The following is a 23,786-nucleotide window of genomic DNA, read 5'->3' on the forward strand; positions in this document are numbered from 1 at the left end:
AATGGCACCATTGAAGCTCCAGTTGTTACCTGTATTGCTGTGCAGTTTCCCTCTTTTTAGAGGGGGTTTCATGCTGCTTTTTTTGGCAGAGAAGGATAAACACATCACTCTAAACTATATAAAATATGTGTAAAAAGTACATGCCTATCTTCCTTGTTCATAAATTTCTGTTTTGACTGTTGTTAATGTTTCAATTTGAGATGAACTCTGAACATCTCACCACTGGTTTGTCTTCCTCATGTGACCAAGTGGTCTTCCAGAGTGTCATTGCAGAGTTACTTTCTTAGGTTTCTCTTCTACCTTAACCCTGGCTTCCTTAAGGCTGCCAGAGGAGTTAAGTATCCCCCTTCTATTGACGTACAGTGGGCACGGGACACCGTCGGGATCAGTTTCCATTGAAAAAGCCGGACTCCTGCCTTCTCCTCTGCCCCATGTCACATATCACCGCCAGTGCTAGTGCTCATAGAGGGATCAGGGAGCTGATCTTCCTGAAAGCAAATCCTGTAGAAGAAGAGACTAGAAAAGAAAGAAAGAAAGAAAAAAATGGGTTTTCATTCAGCTCCTTGATTTGGATAGCAATGTGACTTCCTGAGTGCTTTGTGGCTCAAAGGTTGGGACAGGAACTTTCAGCTGCAGAGAGCGGAACTTCTCCACAGCAGCCAGTACTTAGCATTGGTTCAAGCCAAGTGTGAAGCACACTGCAGTTGTCTTAGACTTTTTGAGAATCCTAGCCTAAAAAGTCATGCAGTTATTTTACAGCAATAATCTCCCAGTCATTTAATTTAATCCTCTAACTAAAGATTTAAGAAATTATTCTTCCCAGGTGTTACAGATAGTGAAATTCCAATTAACTGATGTGAGCATCACATCAGTTAGCTGATAGGTGTATATGTAAAGGCAGACATAGTATAAATGTATTAAAATGCAGGAAGAGTTTCAGGTATTGTATAACATCTGTGTGTTTGTTCATCAGTAAGTGTGACAAAACTGGGCATGGAACAGCTTTGAGCTATTAAATAAAAAGGAAGGCCTTTAAGAGTTTCCAAAGTAAAAGCAAGGAACGTGTTTGTACCACCACATATCCTGAAATTCTGGGGTTTTTTTCAGAACTGTCTTTTGGGAAACTCCATTTAGTCTGACTGTTTAGTCCGTCAACTGTCACTGCTCCATAATGCTCAGTTCCCGTTACTAGTCTTGCTGATTAATATCCTCAAAACCACAGTCCTTAAGTTAAATATAATAGTCCTGTAGGAAAGATGGGAAGGAAGGAAAAATATCCTGGAAGCTATTTGAAGGCAACTGAAGTTATCTGAGAGCAGGTGATGAGGAGAAATGATGCTAGATGAATGGAGTTTATTTCATGAGTTCATATTTTATGGTTCTAGAAATACAGGTGCTTATCCTGAACACCGTGTATATGGTTTTACTTTTGGAATTTTTTTAAGCAATCTGATGAAAACATTATTGCCTCCATTGTCCTTTGTGTGGAAAAAATATTAAGCCCGCCTAAAGGAACTAGGCTGTATCTATTCCTGCAGGAGAGGCCAAATTTAGCACAAGAGGTGTCTGAGTAAAATGACGTGGCATGAAAAGGTTCCTCTACAGAGGAGGAAAATTTCACATGACTATAAGCATACGTTTGTGTTAATTAAGAACACATCTAGGGTTGGAGAGGCTTGAGAAATTAATATTACTGTACAGAATATATATGATCATTCTTAAATATGTTGTGTCTGTAACTGCATATTACTATATGCTCCACACTATACTTAGCAAGTCTGTCTGTCAGAAGACTCTAATTGCTTTATGTGTGAGAACATTAAGCTGCAATAAATTTATATACACAGCTGTTCCATTACTGCGGAACAAGTTTTATCTCCTAATAAATTGATGTTTCTTTTTAGTGTCAACTGAAACCAAAATTTACACCCAAGAAGGTGAACCTTAACATCACATAATTAGTTCAGTGACACCAGTGGTAATAGAGGGTACACACTGTACATCTCTTAAACGTATTGATGGAGAAAAGTTTTGACTTCTGTTAATTGTTTCTTGAAAGCTTAATTGTGATTAAGAGCAGCTTTAATTGGAAAAGGAAAAAGAATCATGACCTTTAAACATACACTGCAAATAGCATGTCTGCATTTACAAGGAGTTGCACCATAACGGAAAAAAACCTAAAAGCCTTTTTTAAAATAGGGCGGGGCAGAGGGGGGAAGGCATTGTGGTTCTGTATGGAGTCACATTTAGGTTAATGGAACAGAAGCTTAGACTGCCCTGGACTTTTGATTAATATTTAATTTATCTTCTGTAGAAGACTCTGATTTGAATTAAACTGGGTACTAATAAAGGAACCAATTCACCAAAGAGTTCACATAAATTTGACCTGCCATTATGAGAATTTAAATTAAAATGGACGAAGTTTTGTTTTCTGCTCATTTTATGCCTGCTCTACATCAAGTGCAAGTAATTTACTAGGAGTGATAGAGCTGGGAAAAATGCGACCTGAGTTGGGCACTAGTAATAGAGCCATAGCTGTAATATAAGACATGCCATTTGGTTTATTTTAAATAAGAACCATGAGCTAATGAGCTGTATTCTTCTCTCAATGCAGGCTTTTACAGCCTTTGCAAAAGAAGCAATTACCTGTACACAACGAGGGGAAGTATTGTTGCTTAAATGTAATCAGGTAACCAGACTTGTGTCTCTGTCTTTGGTTGTCTTGGGTTCAGCTGACAGGAGAATGAAAGGAGGGGGCCTTATGTGAGTCTTGAGACTATTATTTTATTTGTGCCAATGGCTTAAAATAATACTGTCTGGTTAAAAAAAAACCCGCAGAATGGTTTTGGGGATCTGTTCATGCTTCTACGTTGTCTCTTACTCAAAGTGGCAGTAAAAATGATGCAAATGAAGGCTGTCCCCAGCTGCTCTGACTTCCTTGACTCCCCGTTCCATTGTGTGTAGGGGGAGCTGGAGTCAGTATTGCCTACTGCAAAGAAAAGGAAGGGCTGAAGGGGCTCTTGCAGGATTCTCCTTTTTACAATCCTGATGGATATTTAGCATCTACTTGACCTCAACGTAGGAAAAACAAGTTTGTAGTTATTTCACTCACAGTTTTTTCTGCCATCTCTTTTCATAGTCTTCGTGTATACCATTACCATCTTGCGTGCTAGTCAGCTCCTGACCTAGTGATCATCTTTGATGTGGCCCTCTCCATAAGTTTGGATGATACCCAAATCACACAGAATTTTCCAGTGTAGTCCTGTATAGCTCAGCGCCCTTTGCAGTCAGTGGAGATGCAGGCACTGAGCTGACCACCTACTGCATGCATTTGTTGTGGGGAAAAGGGCCATTTCCCAAATGTGTGTGTGTTCCATTGTGCAAGAGCAAATCTGTTCTTAAACTGTAAAATCTTTGGTTAAGGGCTGGTTTTAGGCAGTCTGTGCAGTGTGTGCTGCAGATAGGGTCCTGCTATTTGAGTAGTGCTTAATGATGCAGAAACCTGGCAAAAATAATAAAAAGTAAATAGCAAAAGGGCAGCAAAATCAGATCTTTGTGGGTCCTGCTTCCTAAGGATATTTATCATTCTTTTCTTACCTAGCCTCTAATTCCTAGTTTTGGTTTCCCTGAAAAGCAAATTACTGTGCAGCTCAAATGGGAAAATTCATGGGAATTCAACTTTATCTGAGTTAGCAGCATAGCAATATAAACTGCTCTCTGGAAGCCATGTCTTACCTTAGTTCATTTTGAAAATTCCCATAGATACTCGTGGAGTTTCTGTTACCTTTTGTAGGGGAAAAGTCATTTTTTGGAGAAGGCTAGTGCTTGCACAAGTGTTGTGCAATGTCTTCTACTGCTGCCCTCTTTACAGGATCATGGGAGTCACATGTGACAAAAAATACAATGTGACCTGTTACAATAGAACCCTTGAATTACAGAGACAATACTACACTATGAGTTTATTTCAGAGATTAATCATAAATACCAGTGCAGTTTTGTGCTGATGTTTCATTAGTCTGTCACTTAACAGCTTGTTGCATTAATGAGGCTTATTGTATTGAAGAAGATTTTAAAAAATAATTAATTGCAATTCTTATTTTTAAGATAATTGAAGAAGATACACTGAGCTTTTAAACTCAAGAGGTAGAAAAAATTGTTTTAATACTTTTTTTAATAAATACATTTATTTGTTAAAAATAACATTGTCTTCTACATAGGCCTCTCAGACAGTTCAACCTACTTGGTTTTTTGGCTGGTGAAGAATGGTCAATGCCAGTAGAAACAAGTCTATAATTTGCATTAAATGGAACTGGCTCTGCAGTACTGCTTATGTTAATAGCTGCAGTTACTTGTTTGTAATATTTCATCTTGTCTTTTGGGAGCATGAAAGAGCATTTTGTAGGTATGTATCAAATTCTTCAGGTCAGCTGGGTTCATAGTTATGCAGACTCACAGTCCTATAGCTTCAGTTTCTTCTGCTGGCAGGAGTTCCTCTTTGCTGGAAATAGCCAATGGAAATTCTTAAAGAAAGTGTGGAGAGTGATAGAATGTCAGGGTACAACTTAGCCTTCTGTCATTTGTATAATAATTATACATTTTTTTGTGTCGTAACAATTAATTCCTTTTACTGGAGAGTAGCTATGTATGAACTTTAGATGGACTTATTAGCTGTTTCTCTGGAACATGAATTGCTGCCATCAGTTGTTTGAAAAATTTCTGTTTTCATCTCAATGTGATTCTGTTGTCCCAGCAATGTCTTCAGAGTCTTAATCCTGAAATAAGAGAGGAAGGAAGGGAAAGTATCTTAAATAATGAGTAAAAATGGCAAATTTTTGTTTTGGGGTGTTGTTTTTCATAGACATTTGTTTACTGTATAGATCAAATGCTTAGTGTGTCCTTCGACAAGTGCAGTCCATTAAATGCTTTATTCATGAACTGGGATCAAGGGATTGTCTCAGTTCTAGCCTGCTCTCTGAAATAAGATAATACAAGCAATTTCTATTAAGTATTATGCTTTAGGAGAAGTGGGGGGAAAGGAAGAAATTCTTTAATCTCTTTGATCAGATTTGAATGGCAGAGAAATCTTATGCATTAATGTTTAAAATAAGAGATTTTATCAGCAATCATTTTAGTAAGTAGAACTTGGGCTGCTGTGCTGAATAAATACACTTCTTAGTACGTGTAAGGTGTTGATTTCTCTGGAGTTGCTCTTTAATTCCTTGTAGAGAAGGAATGAAGAACTAGTAAATAACAAAAAGAAGAAACTGAGTGATATTTCTGTGAATGGACATGTTCAAATTGGTATGACATGCATCTTTCTGGTAGCCCAGGGATAATTTACCAGATCATTTCTGTAGCAAATTGTTTCAGAATCAATCCCTGAATTTCATACTGGTAACAAGAAGCTTAGAGCTCAAAATAATTCATTATTTCTTTCCCTAAAAACTTTTCAGAACTCTTGGTCAGATCTTCAGATGCCCATAAACTCTCAAAGCTTGGTTGGATTCAATGGGCCTAGACAGGTTTGCGCCAGTTAAGGCTCAAGCCCAGCATTGCATTTTAGAGCTCTGTACAGGAACTGGCATTGCTGTTCTTTAGTTAGAATCACATGTGTAGCAATTTCCATTTCAGTGAAGCTTATGAATTAGAAATCTCACTTTTTTAATAGCATTCAGGAAATAATTTCTGGTTTCTATACAGGGACTCTTGAAGTGAGCGCGTGTCAGACGCTCCAACAGCAGCAGAAGGTTCTGGTTTGCGGCAGCGTTTTTTGCTGCTGGGCCTTCTGCCTGAAGTGTCTGAAATAGAATTACAGTACAATTTATTAAATTTATTATCATGCTCTAGAAGAAAAAGCATTTTCATGTTTTTATGGTCTGACTGAGGATCTGTACCATGTGACTAATCTGTTATATTTTGGGATATCTGGCCAGTACAAGTTTGAACGGCAGTAATGCGTGCTACACAGCCATGCTTAACATCTTCAAAACTTTTTTTTAGTGCTTGCCACTTGGACTGAAATCTTCCTAATTAAAGATGTCAGAATAAAGCAGTATCTTAGAAATCCAACTGAAACTAGGTAATGATAACAAAATAAAGTGATATCAGTTTGGATATATTTTAACTTGATGTCAAAACAGATTGTCATCAAAATCCCCAGAGACACCATTATGGTGTCAAAATGAAAGATTATCAACCTAAGACTACAAGAATAACAACATGAAATAATACCCTTGTAACTTTGTAATGTAATGCCAATATCATGCAAAATAATTTTGACGTACTAAGTGGAATTATTTATTATACATATTTCATTTCTTTCTGTTTACTAAAAAATATACGGCAATTATGTTACTCAAGAAAACCTTATAGCATTTGCTGAAGTAATGTGAAAGTTGAGATACATATATGCCATACCAAGGAGATCTTAACCACAGAAGCTGTTATGTTGCAATCCTTGGCTTATCTCAGGCATGGCTATACAGGTCTGTATGTTTCAGAAACTCAAAATCTTAGGTTTTTTTCTATAAAGGAGAATTACAAACAGTAGTATAGTGTACTCTGTAAAGAACCATTAAAATTATAGTAGAGTAAATGAGAACTGGTCATGGTAGAGACTTTATACAGGGTCTCAAAAACCACTTCTTAAAGAAGGCTGTTGTTCTTTTGTGGATATGTGAACGCAAACACAGTGAGGCTGAGTGACTTAAGATAATTTTATTCTAATTCATTTTTCTGCCTAAAGATTAAACTGTTGGGTTATATTCCATGCCAGTTGACCATCACCTTCTACCAGGCATTCCTAGTACTAGATTTCTTAGGATGATTTATTTTTCACCTACCTTGAGCCCAAGTTAGTCATCTAGAGTGGGATTCATTTGCCCTAATGTAGTTGTCTAAAGCTACTCATCTAAGCCTGAGCTCGTCACTCTACTTTTCTTTGTCAATGAAGAACAGTAATGAGCTCTCGAGGGTAAGTAATTGCATCCTAAGGCAGGTGCTGTGAATTGCCCTCTGGAGTAACTTACTTCTCTGTGTTTTCCTTAGAAAGTGTCTAGATGGGTAGTTTTAACTACATGCCTGCCTTTTAGATGATTAAAGTTGGTTGAGAAAAATCCCGCCCTACTTTTTCCTGGTAAATAAATTAGCTTTCCTATAGCCTTTATCAGGGTAATTGTCACCACTGAAGAGGTGTTACAAGCAAATGTTGTATTTCTTCTGCCGCAAGAGAAATACACGCTTTTGGGTATCTGAAATCTGCATTTGGGTTGAAACTGGGCAGCCCAGCAACAATAAATATTAGAATTCATGATTTCTAATCCAGTGTTTCAAAACATAGCAAGACCCTCAGCAATTACTGAGCATCCTGCACAGTACATCTGAAAAAGAATTCCTGAGGAAAAGACATTTTCAACATTTGCAAGAGGAAAAATAAGTGAAATAACTTGAAAATATCTTAAGTAGTAAAAGTTGAGTTCCAACTGACTCACTAGATAACCACCTGAATTTTTGGATAAAAGGTAAGCTCTGTTCTTGTCTGTCCTTGCCTGGAATTGATTTTTTTTTTTTTTTTAATATAACTGTAATTTAATGTCAATTTCTAGTTTTAAAGTTAATCAAGACAGTGTGGTAGTAAAGCATGATTAAAACATCTATTTATTAAAATCTTCATCTTTACAATAAAATGCTGAAAGGATTTATCCAGAAATCAGTTGTTTTGCAAAATATCATGTTGAGATTTTTCAATCTCCATATGCAAATAATATTTAATTAAAAATCTTAATTAGTTTTTATGCTAATCGGTATAAATCTCAGTGATCAACTTCATAAGAAGGCAATAGCCATGTGAATTTAGGCACCAATTCAAGTAATCAATCTTAGCTTTGATTTTCATTTTTTCTTGGTTGAGTCATATGGGAAACTGCGTGCACAGGCACTAAATGATGAAATGCTTAACAGTAAGCTCAGATTTAAAGTTTTATTTAGAGGTTGCAGATTATTTAGTGCCAGAAAGAAAACAATGATTCCACATTTCTCTGTGTTTTATGTAGAATTTCTGATCTACTACTGATGCTACTAGCAGAGGGAGTCTCCCTAAGTTTCAGATTTCAGAAACCATGTGAAGCTTTGACCTAGCCTTGGTATCCTTAGGCCAGTCATTTTTGTTTGTTTGTTTTTAATGGACAACTTCTCATTTTGCAGTTGGAAAGTAGCCTATAGTTAGAGTAAGATATAACGTGAAATCAATCAAAATATTATTTGGAGATTTATAATGCAATAGCCCCTCTGTCAAAGAAAAGAAATAATTATACTATAATTATGTTAGCGGCTGGTAAGGACTGTGGGAGCCATGTGAACTTTGCGTAATGTATTATCTTTTTAAGTGTTCAGGCATTTTAAAGAGATGTCTTTGTCTATACATCACTGTTTGTCTAGCGATGTACTGCTTGATACTGTAGTTTTATTCTTACTTTAAAATAAGATGTCGTTTTTAGTGAGGGCAAGTGTTCACAAGAGTCAAAAACGTTCTGTTGGGTTTTGCTAGTTGCAACACCCTGATACCTATTTCCTAAGCATTTTCTGTGGTTAAAGAGAAATAAAACAACCTAAAATATTTTTGGGATTTCCAGTGTAACTTACGTCAATGCATTAAGCAAGACCTAAATACCTTTTAAAGAAGGGTTTTTTGCATTGAAACAGACCGAAATTTCACCATTTACAAACACAGTGTAATGGTGCATTATTTGAATAAAATATTAATCACTTTTGATGAATCCTTCAAATCAAATGGTACAATCAGGAACTTTTTTTTCTATTTTTTTATGTCTCTAGACTCCTCCCATGAAAAGACGCAGGCTTTTTCTCCACTCCAGTGTTGGCTAGAGTTGGGCTCTGAAGCAGACTTTATACTGTAAAATATAGCGTCACCACACGGCAGTAGCTGAGTCGTGTAAGGTGTGCTAGAGTGAGCTGGGTTATACCTACCTAACAACATTCACACTACACAGGTGGTGTTGGCTATGGACAGATGTTCCTTTTTGCAAATAGCTGCTGTGCTTTAAGTGACTGCTCCCTAGCTGCTTGTTGCTGCCTCTCTGCTGAAGATCTCTGCCCCCACGTCTCATCCAGAGAGGAGATCAGAGGGAGCTCTCCCTAAATAGCTTCCAACAAAGCAGATGGATTAGCTTAGAGACGAAGGCTGACGTGGCCTGAAGCCCACTAGGAATCTCCCCGATGATCCCTTCTGCTGGCACAGGAACGGCCAGCTAGGTCCAGGAGAGGATTTCTTCTCTGTGGTCTTTGTTAAATGTCTTTGTATTACTGTGGTAGTCCATCCTCCTCGTGTTGACACAAAATAGCCTGTGATGCCTAATTGTGGATGTTCGTCAGACCTAACAGCACTGGAGCCATCATTGTCTGTTCCAGTTAGGAAAGGAGGATACTTAGAAGGTCAGAGCCTGCTTCTCCCCACCTGCCCTGGAAGTAATTTTTTATTTCATTTAGAATCAAAAATGCAAATTTCTCCTTTGCAAAATGGAGATATTCACCAATATTTTGTTTTATTTTCTTCTTCCATGATTTATTAAATCTTTGTATGTGTATTACTGCCATTTCCTTAACACCTTCATAAGAAATTCACAGTTAGATGTCATATATTTTCTTTTAGGTTACATGTAGTGTTCTCTTTTTTCGTTTTGCTTTTTGTTTAACTCAGAAAATGCAATACCCTATGACAATGGCTGTAACAAGTTGTGTGTGGCTGAAAATTGGCTTGGCTGATATCTGCAAAATCTAACGGCTCCAAAGTAAGGCTTAGGCTGCGTGATAACCCAGTAGCTGAGTATCTGTTTTCAGATGGTTATAGCAAGCTCCTAAAATCTCTGCTTTTCTTTTTAGTAGAAGAATTTCCCTGAAAAGTAAGACTGGATTTCTGTCTCCGGTGTGCAGGCTCTGACAGGCTAATAAGGAAGAGTGATGGTGGCAATAAAAAGGGTCTTGGGTGCATTCTTCAGATTTCACTGGTTGTAAAATGATGGCCCTGCTACAGAAGGGCCACAGAGGGACTTGAAGTGAAATCTAGTCTGGAGAGTTTGAAGAGACTGTTGTGGTGAAGTGACCTCCCTAACAGCTCCAGCTCTCTGCGTTGTTTATGGCTATTGCATCAGAAGTGAGTGCCAAATTAAGAGCATTGGAGACTACCTTTTTAACCCGGAGAATATAGATGTATGTTTTTGATTTTTAACAATTTACTCTGTTGAAACTGGTGTGAAACGATCAACAAATCATGATGTCAAAATTTGGAAATTAATTTCACTGAAGAAAGCAAGTGCATTTGGGGACTTGCATAACTTCTTTGTGGTATTGGAGTTGGTGACTACCACTGTGAAGGTAAACTGGAAAAGACAGAAAACTTCCTGATGAGTTGATTTCACATGCATACATATTGACATAAATCCTAGGTTTTAAATCCTTGTTTTGATGGGATTAATATGCTGAAGTGTGTAGGTAGGTGTACAGGTAACATGTTAGATCTTGCCTGTCACATTAAGCCAATCCTTGAATTTAGCTGCCTTTAAAAACTGCAGACTTTAAAGGAAATATAATGCTCTGTACTCATTTAGCAAATATGAAATGGCAAGAGAGAGGGATTTTTATAACCTTGTGAACAGTAGAAATAAGCCGAGATTGAAAGAGATCTGGGGGGAAAAAATTCAGATAGGATGTATACCCTTCAGCATGCAAGAAGCTGCCCTTGTTAGAAACTAACTTTGCATGCATAATTAAATTGAGCAGCACATTCCGTTTCTTACAACTAGAAGAGAAATTGAATTCAGGTGTTTGGTGAACATATGGGGGATTTACTGTGAATTTATGACCTGTGGTTTGAGTGTAAAACCCCAAGATACTAGCTGATAAAAGTTAATGAAGCTTGCGTAGAGAAGCTATTTTTATTTGCAGTTTCTAATTGATACATTTTTGGGGTTTTTTGCACCTCTTCCCCACCTTTTAATGCCTTATTCTCAATAAATTCTTTGACACTTGAGAAAAACAAAGGTAGTGTAGGATAAATCTTTCTATGCCTCCTTCCAGGTTATAACTGCACCATGTTACAAGTACATTTGTAGTCTAACAAATTTGATCTCGCTCAGCTGATTTTTTTCTCAGACTGACTATAGCAATTCTGTAATCACACAACACAACTCTTTTATATGACGCTGGCCGTGGTTGCTCCTGTTTGTGTAACATATCTATATGTGTTAATATCCATGTGCTCGTGGAAAATCTATTCCCTGGTGTCTCAGAGAAGGACCGTATGTAGGGCACACTGGAAGGAGAGGACCAGCCAAATGGTTACACTAATGTAAGCTTGAGGACTGGTATTTAGATGTCAAAAAATAAACCATAGAACAAAATAATAGGAAAACACCAAGCTGCTCTGGCAAGCTGGTGACAGGAAGGACACAGTGCAATCTCTGCCACTGCTCAGCCTTCCTCAACCCCACGGTGTGTGGGCACAGTCATCTGTGTCACTGACGATTAACAAATCTGTTTAAAGTGAACAGACCAGCAGAGCACACGTTGGAGTGTGGTGCTAACTTTAAGCCTGGTAAAGGGCAAACTTTCATTTTATTTTATGTCCACGGCTTTTTGCAACAACTTGACAGTTTCTGCTTATCCACCTTCAAGGGCCATCCGAAACAGACAAATCCATCTGCTTGGAGTAAGCACCGTGGCGAGAGGGTGCTCGGGTTTCAGTAAATGTAGCAGAAGATTTATATTAGATTATCACCACTCTGCTTTCTGTTGGGCTGTTTTCATCATGCTCAAGCCATGAAGGAAGGGGCCAATTTTGTAGACACTCAGCTAGTTCTGAACTTTGGCAAGGGTGTGTGCTACCAGCTATGGCACGGGACCAGAGCGAGGACATCATTAATTGTGAATGGGATGGAAATAAACTTTTTTTCTGCTTCTCTATACCTGTAGACACAGATAGATTCAAATTCAGCTCTTGATTTTTAATATGACGTGAGTAATCTGTCCAAATGGAAAGGAATTTATTTTGTACAAATAGGTGATAGTTATTTGCCAGCTTGAAGTAAATAAGAACCCATCTGTGTTTTATAACTGCTATCCAGAGATCTAAGCAGCCGGTCAGACCAGCAAGTCTCTGGCAGCTCAAATCTGTGTTAAAAGATTTCAAGGTGTAAAGAACACTGTTTGTTTACCAACCTTTTGGTTATTCTAGTCATGTTGCAACTGCCTGGTGATGTTGTTAAGACCCTTTTCCATGCTTTTTCAGGCCAATAAATTTTTTTCCAAAGCTTTAGTCATCCCTGCTCAGTAGCATGTTTGTATCTACTTTATCACACTGAAAATCTGTCTGTTTTGAAAGGATTACAACTCTGTACATCAATGCATGACATCACACTGAGACATTGCTTAATGATCTGAGACTCTCATGGTCATTGCTGCGGCTGCTTGTTTCTGGAAATATGTGACAGCTCTGGCCTATCTAAGCCTTGCTTACAGTTGCATTTTTAGTCCGTGCTGGCGGGTGTGCGTTTTAAAGCAGCGCTCACAAAATAGGTGATTGTGAAATGCGACATCTGCAGATGGAAGGCAATGGGGTGCCAAGTAGAGATAGGATACAAGGAAGCCCAGCCACTTTACAGCCCAAGTTAACTTTGGCCCTAAAAGCCTTTCTTTGATTTTATTTCTTTTAAGAACATTTAATAATGAGAGCACTCTGAAAGAACATCACTTGCATCCGATGCTAGGAGGTGCTAATTGTCTTCCATAAGTTCATAGCCATCCTGTTATTAAGTAGGCATAGGGAAAGACATGGTGCATTTAATTAAACTTTTGAGGAAGTGCACCATACATCTGCAAAAAGTCAAAAGGGAATTTAGGCAGCAGGAACACCTGCAGCCCTGTGTCCTAGTAGTCTGTTGATATGACTGTACATCTTTCAGATTAATTCATCCAATAAGTCAAAATTTGTTTTGGTTTAGACTGGCTAAGGACTCTTCACACTGGCTATAATTTGTTTAGATCTGTCCCAAGGGATAATGATGTGACTTACATAAAGAGTTGTAGATAAAACAGAACATCTCAGGAACTGAAAAGGAATAAAGTTAGGTTTGCACTTTTAGGTTTGCACTCCAAAATTTTATTTGAGACAGTTTTTTATTCTGATTATGATTTTTGCATTTCCCTCGTTCTGGAAGTAGTGATTGTTGGCTGGGGGTTAAATGAGATATCAAGCGAGTGTACCAAATGTTCTCTGAGTGTAGTGGGAGACATAAAAAACATAGCAAAAAAGCACTGAGCATAAAATTAACTGGATGAAGAGAGGCATGAAAAGAAATGGGACACAGCCTGGCTGGCCAGGATGGAGATGTGCAAGCCTTCGCTGGTGCAGAAGTTAGGGCAGCTGAATGATTTAACCTAGAGAATCAGAACAAGGTTGAGAAGAAAATAGAAACGAAAGGAAGCCAATGTGAGATATAGTCTAAGTCCTCAAATAATCTTTTCTTAAAAGTATCTTAGCCCCTCCTTAGCTGCCTGCCTTTTCCCTTTTCCTCTTCTAAATGAAAATGTTTAATTTTTTTGGTATTATTATAAAACCACTGACTTGACCTCACTTTCTGTGTCTCACAGAGTTTTTGAGCACAAAGAAGTTTGAGTAGATACAGAAGTGGTTTTGTCTTCTAATTTAGCTCTTTCTTTTCTGTGAAATAGCCCCTTTTTATAATTCACTTCTTTTGCAATTTTCTAAATTTGGGTCATGTCCCTTGCTTTTCAGATAAAATAGAAATATTGTTAAAAGATTTATCTTCTCTGCCATTATCAAACCTTTTAATAACTTTGAATAACTTTACTTAAATCATCTTGACGACGACTTTTTTTTTTTTTTTGTAATTAGAATAAATTCTTCTTAGGTCTGGAGACAAGTTATTCAGAAATCCCAGGATCCTCCTTGTCCTTTGTTGTTCCGCCTCTGCAGTGTAAAAGGTGTCAAATTCATGCATTTACTGTTCAGGAGGAGACACACATTTTGGCTTCATGGCACGGACACTATGCATTTGCTTGCTATTCTTCTGCTGATGTAATTGTTTTAATGAATAACAATCACAAATGTGCAGAAGTCATCAGATCTGTAATAACTCTTTCAGTAGCCCATTTTGGGGCTGGCAGAGTGTGTCTGTTCCTTATAATGCACAGGGTTTAGTGCAGTACTTTTGGGGTTTACCTTCTGTTTTTCTTTGCCATTGGATAATTGCTCCAGTGTCACTTTTACTCTGTGATCCCTTACAGTTTGAAACAACCTTGATTAAGGAAGGCTGATTATTTACCAATCATCTGGAGTACTTCAAGGTGTCAATGTACGGTGCTTTCCTAGTAATTACGCACCAAAGTTCAATGGCATTTCTTTCTCAAACGTGTTCTTATACCTGAAATACTAATACTTAAAGTCTTTTGCTACATTTAAGAGCAATTTATCTTACAGAAAACACTGTCTGTGTAGAAAGTATTGGACTACTTGTTTGCCAAATTAACAATACCAGTTTTAAAAATCAACAGACCATTTAAAAGTATTTTGTATGTCTTGTACTGGATTGTAATGATTACACTTAAAATGTGCAGTGTATAGCAATGCATGGGAAAAAAACAAGGGGCTGTATAGTAAAGCAGGGCAGAATTTGACAATAAAGAATAAATTTATGTAATATAAAACTGCAAATGGAGATAAGCTGTTCCACAAAATTAAGTTGAATTAAGGAAATAGAATTAGCAACACACCTACAATGAAGTAGAAATTTTGAAAATGCCACAATGTTTCGTTTCCACCTGTTCTAAATAAAGCCTTCTTTAACTGTACTTTTCAAAATGGCAATTTGCACATAGAAGTTGACCTACCCTACAAATAAAGCATTTCTTAAAGCTCCCATTTGCAGAAAAATGAAAGAAAAGACTTCCCTGATATCCTCCCTTTTCTTTACCTTTGGTTTCAAAGGAAAGAAAAAAATAAAAAAACCAGTCTTCATAAGTTAGCGTTTGCTAGAACCATGCTATTTTTTTCTGTTTGGCCAACCAGGCTCCATTTAATGGCACTGAAAAGAGTCAGAGGTAACATCTCAAACACCTACAGCCTTCAATCCACTGCACCTACCAGTCCCAAAAGACATGGAAAATAGTCACAAATGGACTCCAGAATCATGTCTTTTCGTATGAGAGAAGACATGGGATATAAATTCACTGTGTTTTACTGTGCCCTGTGTCCAAGAACAGGAATCTGTGGAATTGTTTTCTGTTGTCTTCCTGCAGATTTCTCTTTTGAAACAAAGTAATAGCTGACCATTCCTCATCAGCTCTTTTGAAATGAACAATGAAATGCAGGGCTTAAGAAGGCCATAATAAGAGATTAAAATGCTTCTGGTTAGTCTTGATACAACATATTTGTTTGTCAGGCTTCCTGTGATTCCCACATTAACATGATTGAAATATGGTGGGGGTTGTAGGGGTCAGGTGCGAGCTGCACAGCTGGAAAAACGGCAACAAGATTAATAAATACCCACTTTCCCTTTGCCTCGTGAAATAAACCATTCCTGTGCGTATTTCATTATGGTTTCACATAAACCTGTGCTATGGAGAGTGGATTACCTGCGTAGGCGTTGTGGAAAAATTGATGGTTTTGAAGAATTCAATGTTCTGGGTGTGACGTTACATAGCCATACCTCCGAGGCTGAACCCTCTCCAGCCCACCGGCATCCGCAGCGCTGGTAGTAGCGCTGGTCTACTGCCCAAATGCGTTCCTGTGGATGGCACTGTCAAGTAGATTGCTTTTTACTGGCCCCCAAGCCTTTTAATGCTTTCAGACTGATCAGTTTAAAAGACTTGTTAAAAACAGAACTAAGGGATGACAGGCTCTTATTGATTGGGGAAAATAATCAAATTTTTTATAGGTAGGGCCTTCAGACTTTGTAATGAATATGATGTGAATAAAGACCTGACAGTACTACAGTTTATTGATTGGGAAAAAGAATCATTCATGTTTATTCAGTAGCGGAGATCATTAGGACTTTACTCTTAATTTCTGTTTATGTTAATTCTGACACTAGCACATGTATTCCTCTTCATTTCTAGGAGTAACATAGACTGAAAAGCTGCCAGCAACTTCTGATGATTTTTAGGAGAAGCCTCATGTGTCTTATCCTTACGCTATCTGAAGTTTCTTTATAAGTCAAACAGCATTAATCATCTTTAAAAAACTACAGATCTTTGTACTAAATGCATGGAAATTTTTGAGTCTGTACTCCTGCACTGTAGTAGCAGTCCCTTACTAAGAAATTAGTCACAGATGGCAGTTCCAAAGTATATTGATCATGTCCATACTCCCTCTTTTAGCAACAGATCAACTCCTAACAATCATGACCGGATACAGCGTCTGAGACAAGAGTTTCAGCAAGCAAAGCAAGATGAGGACGTGGAAGACAGGAGACGTACTTACAGTTTTGAGCAGCCGTGGGTAAGTGTACGGAGTCCATCAAATCTGGAAAGGTTGCCTAACTCCCACTGTCCCTGGGCTGGTCAGGAGGAAAGCGACAGGGACACAGGGTCCTCTGCCTCCAGACTTCTGCCCTTTCTGTTACCCCTATTTTTAGTTTGTTGATGTTTATTTAGTTTTTATATTTCTTCAGCCATCTGTCCTGTGTGTATATAGCATTATTTTCTCTGTGTTTAGACCCTCAACTCTGTGAGCTACTACTTGGATTTTTTTGCCTCAAAGGCAATATCCATTTTTCTGAAATTTTCTAGGAAGATCAGGATAAAACACATACTAACGATAAATAATTTAGAGATCACATGCAATCTTGTAAATGGTTTTTTCTCTGAAGCAATATCACTGTGATTAGTTCTTTTCCTTAAGAGGAAGAGCTATGTATTTTCACAGTAAAAAAGAAGAGAGATGCATAATAGCATGCTTCACACCCCTTTGCCACTTATATTAGCCAAGACAGTTCTGTCTCGAGATATACGTCCTAATTGATCATTTAAATCCTGTTGAATCTGATCTAGTGATGTGATACAATTATGTAAATCTATGTGCTTATCTTGTTTAACATAATTGAATGAATCAGTGCTGCTTTTTAATCAATTACCTATCCTAAATTAGGATCCTTTAAATATGGGACAAATATTTTATTGTGTTTTTGTTTACAATTCCACAATAAAGGCAGTGAACAATTTGCTTGTGTTCCCAAAAAAGTGGGAGCTGTATGATGACAGCAGTAGAATCTCTCAGAGCTTCCTCCAAAGTGGGTGTAGGTGATGGGTTATTGTTACTTAGCATTATGATGCACACAAGACCAAGGTAGAAATAGCTGAAGATCAGCATCTGTGTGTACGAAGTCACTGAGAACAACCTAGGTAACATCATAATGCATATGACATCTTTGGTTGCCTATTGTGCTGGATATAGAAGATTTTTTGGCTTTTGTTGCATCTTTGTGTCTTTGTCCATCTTAAACTCACCAATTTGAACCTGTGGTATTTTTGACATGCAGCATGGAGAGGAACAAAGGTAAATGTATCCCTAAATGACCTAACGCTGCTTAACATACTGTATCAGGATATAGGCTTCTCTTTTCCCATGTTAGAAAACCTCTAACCTTCTCTGAAATTGAATAAATAAACTTTTTTTTTATGACCAGATGTTTTCGATTTGATGTGGTGAAGATAATGTGATAACTCATCACAGTTATAGTATAGCAGTTTTGCAGTGAAAGGGGGCTGGGTGTAGGAGGTACTTTCCATTATGCATATCAACTGCTGTTTAGTCTCCAAATGAGAGATTTGAGCAGCATTCTTGGGAAAACTGTGTATGAGAAAAACTTGCACTCTTGAAGACTTGGGAACTTGACTACTGAAGGTCATGGGCCAGATTGTTGTATATCTAAATGCCATAGCAACTTTAGACAGGCAACTTGGCTTTTATTATAGTTTCTTGTAATGAGTGAGGAGGGAATTATTTGGATGACAGGCTGATTACCTTAGGAATGGAATAATTTCCTAAATTGCGGGTCAGAACACTGACCTTTCCTTTTTCTCTTATTCAAACAAATGGGATCTCTCTGTTTACTCCCCTTCTACAGATCATGCAAATGAGCTCAAAGTGACTAATTCAGCTTAATGTATTAATATTAATTCTGAAGCTTATTGTAGCTTTTGTAGGAGCTGCTCTGTTGTTAAATACATAGGTGACCAAATGTTTTATTTTACATATGTACTTTAAAAAAAATTGCCCCAGGGTGTTTTTGAATTATATTTTTTTTTTCATCGTGTACTCCAGCCTTTCAAGATCACAGTGCTTGGAAAGGATAAAGCAATGATCTCATCCATTTCAGCAGCTCATAGTCATTTCGGTGTTAAGGAGCCATAACCCTCTCTCTTCAGGCGTGTGTATTACTTTAACATATTAGTCTAAAATTATGGACTTTGTTAAGACACACTCTCAAAACAGATCCAGATGTATTATTAAATACCAGTGACACAAAAAAATGCAAAAGTGGTTTATAATACATATGCAGGAAAATACTTAGATACATTCATCAATGTCTTTTCAGTCTTCTCTATCTGTAAGCTGTTGGTTACAAACCACAGCAGTGAAAAGTGCACCTGTACGTGCACAATTGTTGAAAAGTGTGTTTTTAGCTGAGGGAGATGGCTTGCACAACCTACATAAACAAGAGGCTTTACATCCAGAGAAGCCTCTGAGTCGCATGACAGCAGCCAACTCTGACCTGGTTTGGATAGAAAGAGAGAAAAAAAAACATCCACGGACATGTGTGTGCTATGAGGTGATAAGTAGTTTGCATTTCTCATTAACAAGATGATGGGAGGGTGGAGGATAGGGAACAAAGTGCTGATGTGATGTTGGACTATTGGTTACTTTAAAGAAGTGTAAATGAACACAAAGTTTGCAGTGTAAGTAATGGATACTGATGGAAATCTGGCAGCTCTGAGGATATTCAGAGGAGCTCAATAGCTCAGAAATGCTCTACTATATTATCAAAATGATCCTGTGAACGTCACCAACTCCAATCCATCCCAGACCATTAATGGCCTGTGACACAGAAGTCCGGTTACCTGTGACAAATGTCGTCGGTCTCCTCCACGGGCTGGAGGCAGATCTCTGTGCCGTGGAGCACTACATCATGCTGGCTTTGAACGATACCCATGGCAGAGAGACCGGCGCCTGACCCCATCCCTTTCTGGCTCTTCCCATCAGGTGAAGGTTATTTCTCTGTAGATGAGCAATGCGACAGAGCTGGACTTCTTGCCTGGATGTGGTTGCCCTGCCAGTAAACAAAATACTTGACTGCCTACGAGTGTTCATACAGCATCAGGCAGCTTAACAGACACAAAAAGTGATATAGCACTGGAATGAGATGAGACTGTCTATTAAGCAGCATAACATTTCTGCTCAAGGCCATTTGAATGACACACTGTTAAGGTTTAATAACCAACTAACTGTCGCAACATCGAGCCATCTCTAAAACCCGCTAGTTCTGCAATTAAGTCAAAGCTTTATGGAAAAAGTTTTTGCATTTATTTATTTTAAGATAACTTTCTCAGGCTTCATAATTTTTTTTCTTTTACATGGCTTTTTTATTTTTCACGTTTCAAAAAACAAAGTTACAAGAGGGTTTCAAGGGCAACACTGCATGCCTAATGTTACATGGGGAAAAAAATAAAAAGGAAAATAACATAAAGTATGATTAATTCATTTTCATCCTGCTGGTGTTTATTCCAGTCAGAGTTAGCAGAAATGTGTATCTGGGCATGTAGAATTGCATGGAATCACAGTATGTCTGCTAATATTTAAGGCCCTTGCTGTTGCTATGACATTTTTATACCAATGCAGGATTCTTTTGGGGCTGATTTTTCTGTTCGGTACCAAAGTTGAGTATCTAGTTTTTGTTCTTTTCTGGATAGTATTGGGTCTGCTGAGGTTCATCCTTGCTTGCACCAGTCCTGGAGTTTGGGGGATTTTGGCTGTAATTTGTTCCATATCTTGTATTTTTGCCTAGTCACATCTTAATTAACAGATCCCCACCTTCAGTAACAAAGTCACAGCATTATAGCCCTAAATGTCATGGGAGTGAACAATCCAATTTAAATAGAGCATATTAAATCTGTTGAAAACAGTGCAACTGCCTGCCAGTCCTGCTTGTAGAAGCACATCGACTATCAAAAAACCCTACAAAGATGCAGGAGGGACAAAAGCTGGTGGTTTCTTTCTTCATCTTTAATAAAAAAATCAGTGCTAAAAATGGAAAGTGGCAAATTTCATAAGAAATACATTCTTCTCCAGTCATCCCAAATCTATGTGGATGGTGGGAGAAAATTGGCATCGAGAGAGCAGCTGAGCAAACTCTACTTTAAATATTTAGGAGTCAAATAAAAAGATTTTTTTTTTTCTAAAGATAACAGCTAACTGGGTCAAAATAAATATACTACCTGACTCGTCTGAGTATAGCTTTAATTATGTGCACAAATTTGTGAAAAGTAAATAAAGGCATGATTTTCATAGAGGAAAGACTCCAGAGGTCCTAATAACATACTTAGGCATGGCTTGATAGGTAAATGCTCAGAAAATTTAGGGACTATGCTTGTTTTTTCTGCTGTGTGTTGATATGTAGATCTTGTCTTGAGGACAGTTTTAAAGAAAAAAAATTCTTTTTATCTGTTTATGGTACTCGTATTTTATCCCTGTATTCAAGTCCTTGACCTATTCAAAGACATAATGAATTCTAAATAATCTAAAATTCTTTTAGAAAAACAAAAGCCTGATTTTTATCACTGTAACTTCCACTGTAACATATTTTACCTGGAAAAATGAACAACAGACTATATTCAAAACAAAAATTTTAAAGTTTATATCAGGTCGTAAATTATGTAGAACTACTCAACACATCAATAAGAAAGAAAAGTAGTATATTAAATCTTTCTGTTAAAAATCCATCTCAAGAGTCTCTTTCAGGATATTTTATTCAAGATATTAGGCAATATCTCAGGGAACATTGCAGTAGACAAAGAATACCATGGGAGCTAGATTGCTGTTTCTCCTACCCCAGTCTGTTTCAGAGAGGAAACTGAAGTTATGCAGGCTAGCCTCTCCCCAGGTAGTTTCTCTTCAATTGTGTAGTTAATATCCATTCTGTGCCAAACCTGCGAAGGATTTCATGAAATACCAGCAACTTCTTGCCAAGATTTAGGGTCTGACTTTAAAATTTTGTATTTGAAACTTTTTCCCACACTAGTTTCAATCTACTAATTTATGTGAAACAGAAAATGAAGATAGAATATTTTAAAAAGAAATGAAATAATTTCAGTTTGCAAACAAACCTGTTTATAGCTCACAGGCAGGCAGTGCATGTAAATACCCCAGCCAGAATTTCAGGACTCTCTAAGTGGTTTGTTTCTACCACACTGAAGATTTTCTTTCTGCTGCTGCTATACACAGAATGGAAATCTTAGTCCCATACCATGCCATTCAGCTTCCTACAAATACACCATAGAAAGATACACAAAGGGTTGGGATTTTCGTATTATATGGTGTTTGAATTAATACACATACCTGTTGGCAATTTTAAAAAGAAATATTGCTATACGTTCTGTTCACCATAGCAACATAAACAGAAAGGTGGAAGTAAAAATAGTTTTCAAGGACATCTCCTAGAACCATTGAATGTTTTTTATTATTCAGAATTTTGATACCCACAGTTACTGGATTGTCTGTCATCTGTGCCAAGTACATTTACACATAAAGCAGGCAAGGTCGTTTAATCTTATCTATTTCTAATTAGTGCTGAACTATAAGAACCATGGATTTTTGGGGGGGCCTTGTGTATACCAACTTCCCTGGATGAACTTGAAACTTCTTGGTTAAACACAGAGCTTAATCTGGAAAAAAATTAGCACGTTTATTTTAATATTAAATAATGGTCTTTTTTAATAACTGGGAAAATACTAAGTGACTTGTTCCTTTAGTAGTCTCCCTATTAACCATTTCTTTATCAGCACAAAGGAGTTCTATGAGTTTGAGTAATCATTTCTGACAGCATCTCCCTATGGCAGTAGGCTGTGAGATAGGTGTGTCACCTCAACTGGTGGATCTCCCGTCACCTGAACGGTTGGATCTCCCTGAAAAGCCAGTGCCCTGGATCGCCCCCATGATCTCCTCTCTCTAATTCTGTGGCAACTTTGATCTGTGCCCGTCATGGAAGATCCGTGCTGCCACCATGCTGAGCTACCCTCTGTGGGCAGAAAGGCCACTCTGCAGGGAAGGAAACTGTGTGAACAGCCACTGGCATAGCTAGGAAAGAGAGGAGGGACCTTTACCCTGAAAACATACTGCCCTTTACTGCTGATAGTGGTCAGTGCAACGTGGGCTGTGGGTACATTGTGTGTAAAATAAAAAAATGTTGTTTGGATAAAGTGAGAAACGTGTAGAAACTTTTAACTTTGCAGCCCTGGTTTTAAATTAATGTCTCTTTGAGAAGAGAGCCATGTAATTTCATGTATATTAAAGCACATTTTTACGTGCTGAATATTGCTTAACAATGCTGGATGCAATAACTATCATTGCCACTTAAATGTATTGTGGAAGACATGAACATACATTTATTTGTATAATGCAGCCTTGGTTGTTATTGTGGCCTTGACCGCATCCTGATTTAAAAGGTCAATACTTGTCATACATCTCATTGCAAACAAGGCCAGAGTTCTTATCAATCTGTACTATGAAGACCGAGCTGTTGGCAGGTTTGTTGGATGATTTCAGGTTGTTATAATTGTACTTAGCCTTGTGTTGATATCAGTGTTAAAATTACTGTTATGTGTATTCCTTATACATGTTTTTTTTGTTGCTGTTGAAAGATATGAAAATAGTTCAACTTTTTTTTTAAATTACCTCCGTTTTGTGCTGACATAGATGGGATATGCATATATAGATGTGCGTTTGTGTATGTATTTTATATAAACATATATGTATACAAGTAGACTTTGGGGATTGAGACAAAATTACCAACTAGCTTTTGAAGACTAAGGTTACTTATGTTATAAGTATTTTTGGTTTAGATACTTTAATTGAAAGCATATTGAAAAGATAAATTAATGTATGGAGTTTTGCATTTTTCTGAACAAGTTAAGGATCCAAAAAGGAATATGTTAAGTCTTTATATCATCATAACCATATATCAAGGGCATTCACTAGGGTATCAGTGAGGTTTTTAATGAAAAGATTTGAAGGAAAGGCCTTTTCATTAATAAGAGTGTTGAGTGTACCTGTCTGTGTGTATATATGTTACGTTATGGAATATGTGGTTACGTACAGACAATATTTTTATGTCTCATTGCCATATTTTTGGATGCTTGAAAGCAGATTTGATTATATGAATAGCTTATTGTAGATGCGAACAACATGCAGACAGGACTGTAAATAAGTATCCTTTCTAGATTAGTTAAGTATTGGAAATCCACTTAATTTAACAGGGCATACAGGTACTCGTACCTTCAGAAAATCAGATAATGGATTTTAGATGTTTGCCTTTAGACTGATCAAATTATAAATGCTGTCCATTAGATTAAATTCTTTGTGAACTGCTGAGGATCCAGACCTGAATCCTCAGATACAGTCATCTGGGCATGCGCTACAGCTGGCAGAGAGGGGGTGATAGCCCCTGCCTCTATTTAACCATTGGTTCCTGTGTTCATTA

The 23,786-nt window shown here is 37.5% G+C and overlaps 1 protein-coding gene across 8 annotated transcripts in view; it reads left to right on the top strand.

The window, feature by feature from the left end:
- Nucleotides 1-23,786, top strand: part of PARD3 (par-3 family cell polarity regulator) — a 462,728-nt gene that overhangs the window by 431,093 nt on the left and 7,849 nt on the right. For all 8 annotated transcript variants that reach the window (XM_075704957.1, XM_075704960.1, XM_075704958.1 and 5 more), the window contains one exon: nt 16,411-16,531. In XM_075704957.1, coding sequence (XP_075561072.1) covers nt 16,411-16,531 — 121 coding nt within the window. The remainder of the gene's footprint in view (nt 1-16,410; nt 16,532-23,786) is intronic.

This window comes from Pelecanus crispus, chromosome 2 (genome assembly GCF_030463565.1).
Source record: "Pelecanus crispus isolate bPelCri1 chromosome 2, bPelCri1.pri, whole genome shotgun sequence".
In the NCBI taxonomy this organism is placed as follows: Eukaryota; Metazoa; Chordata; class Aves; order Pelecaniformes; family Pelecanidae; genus Pelecanus; species Pelecanus crispus.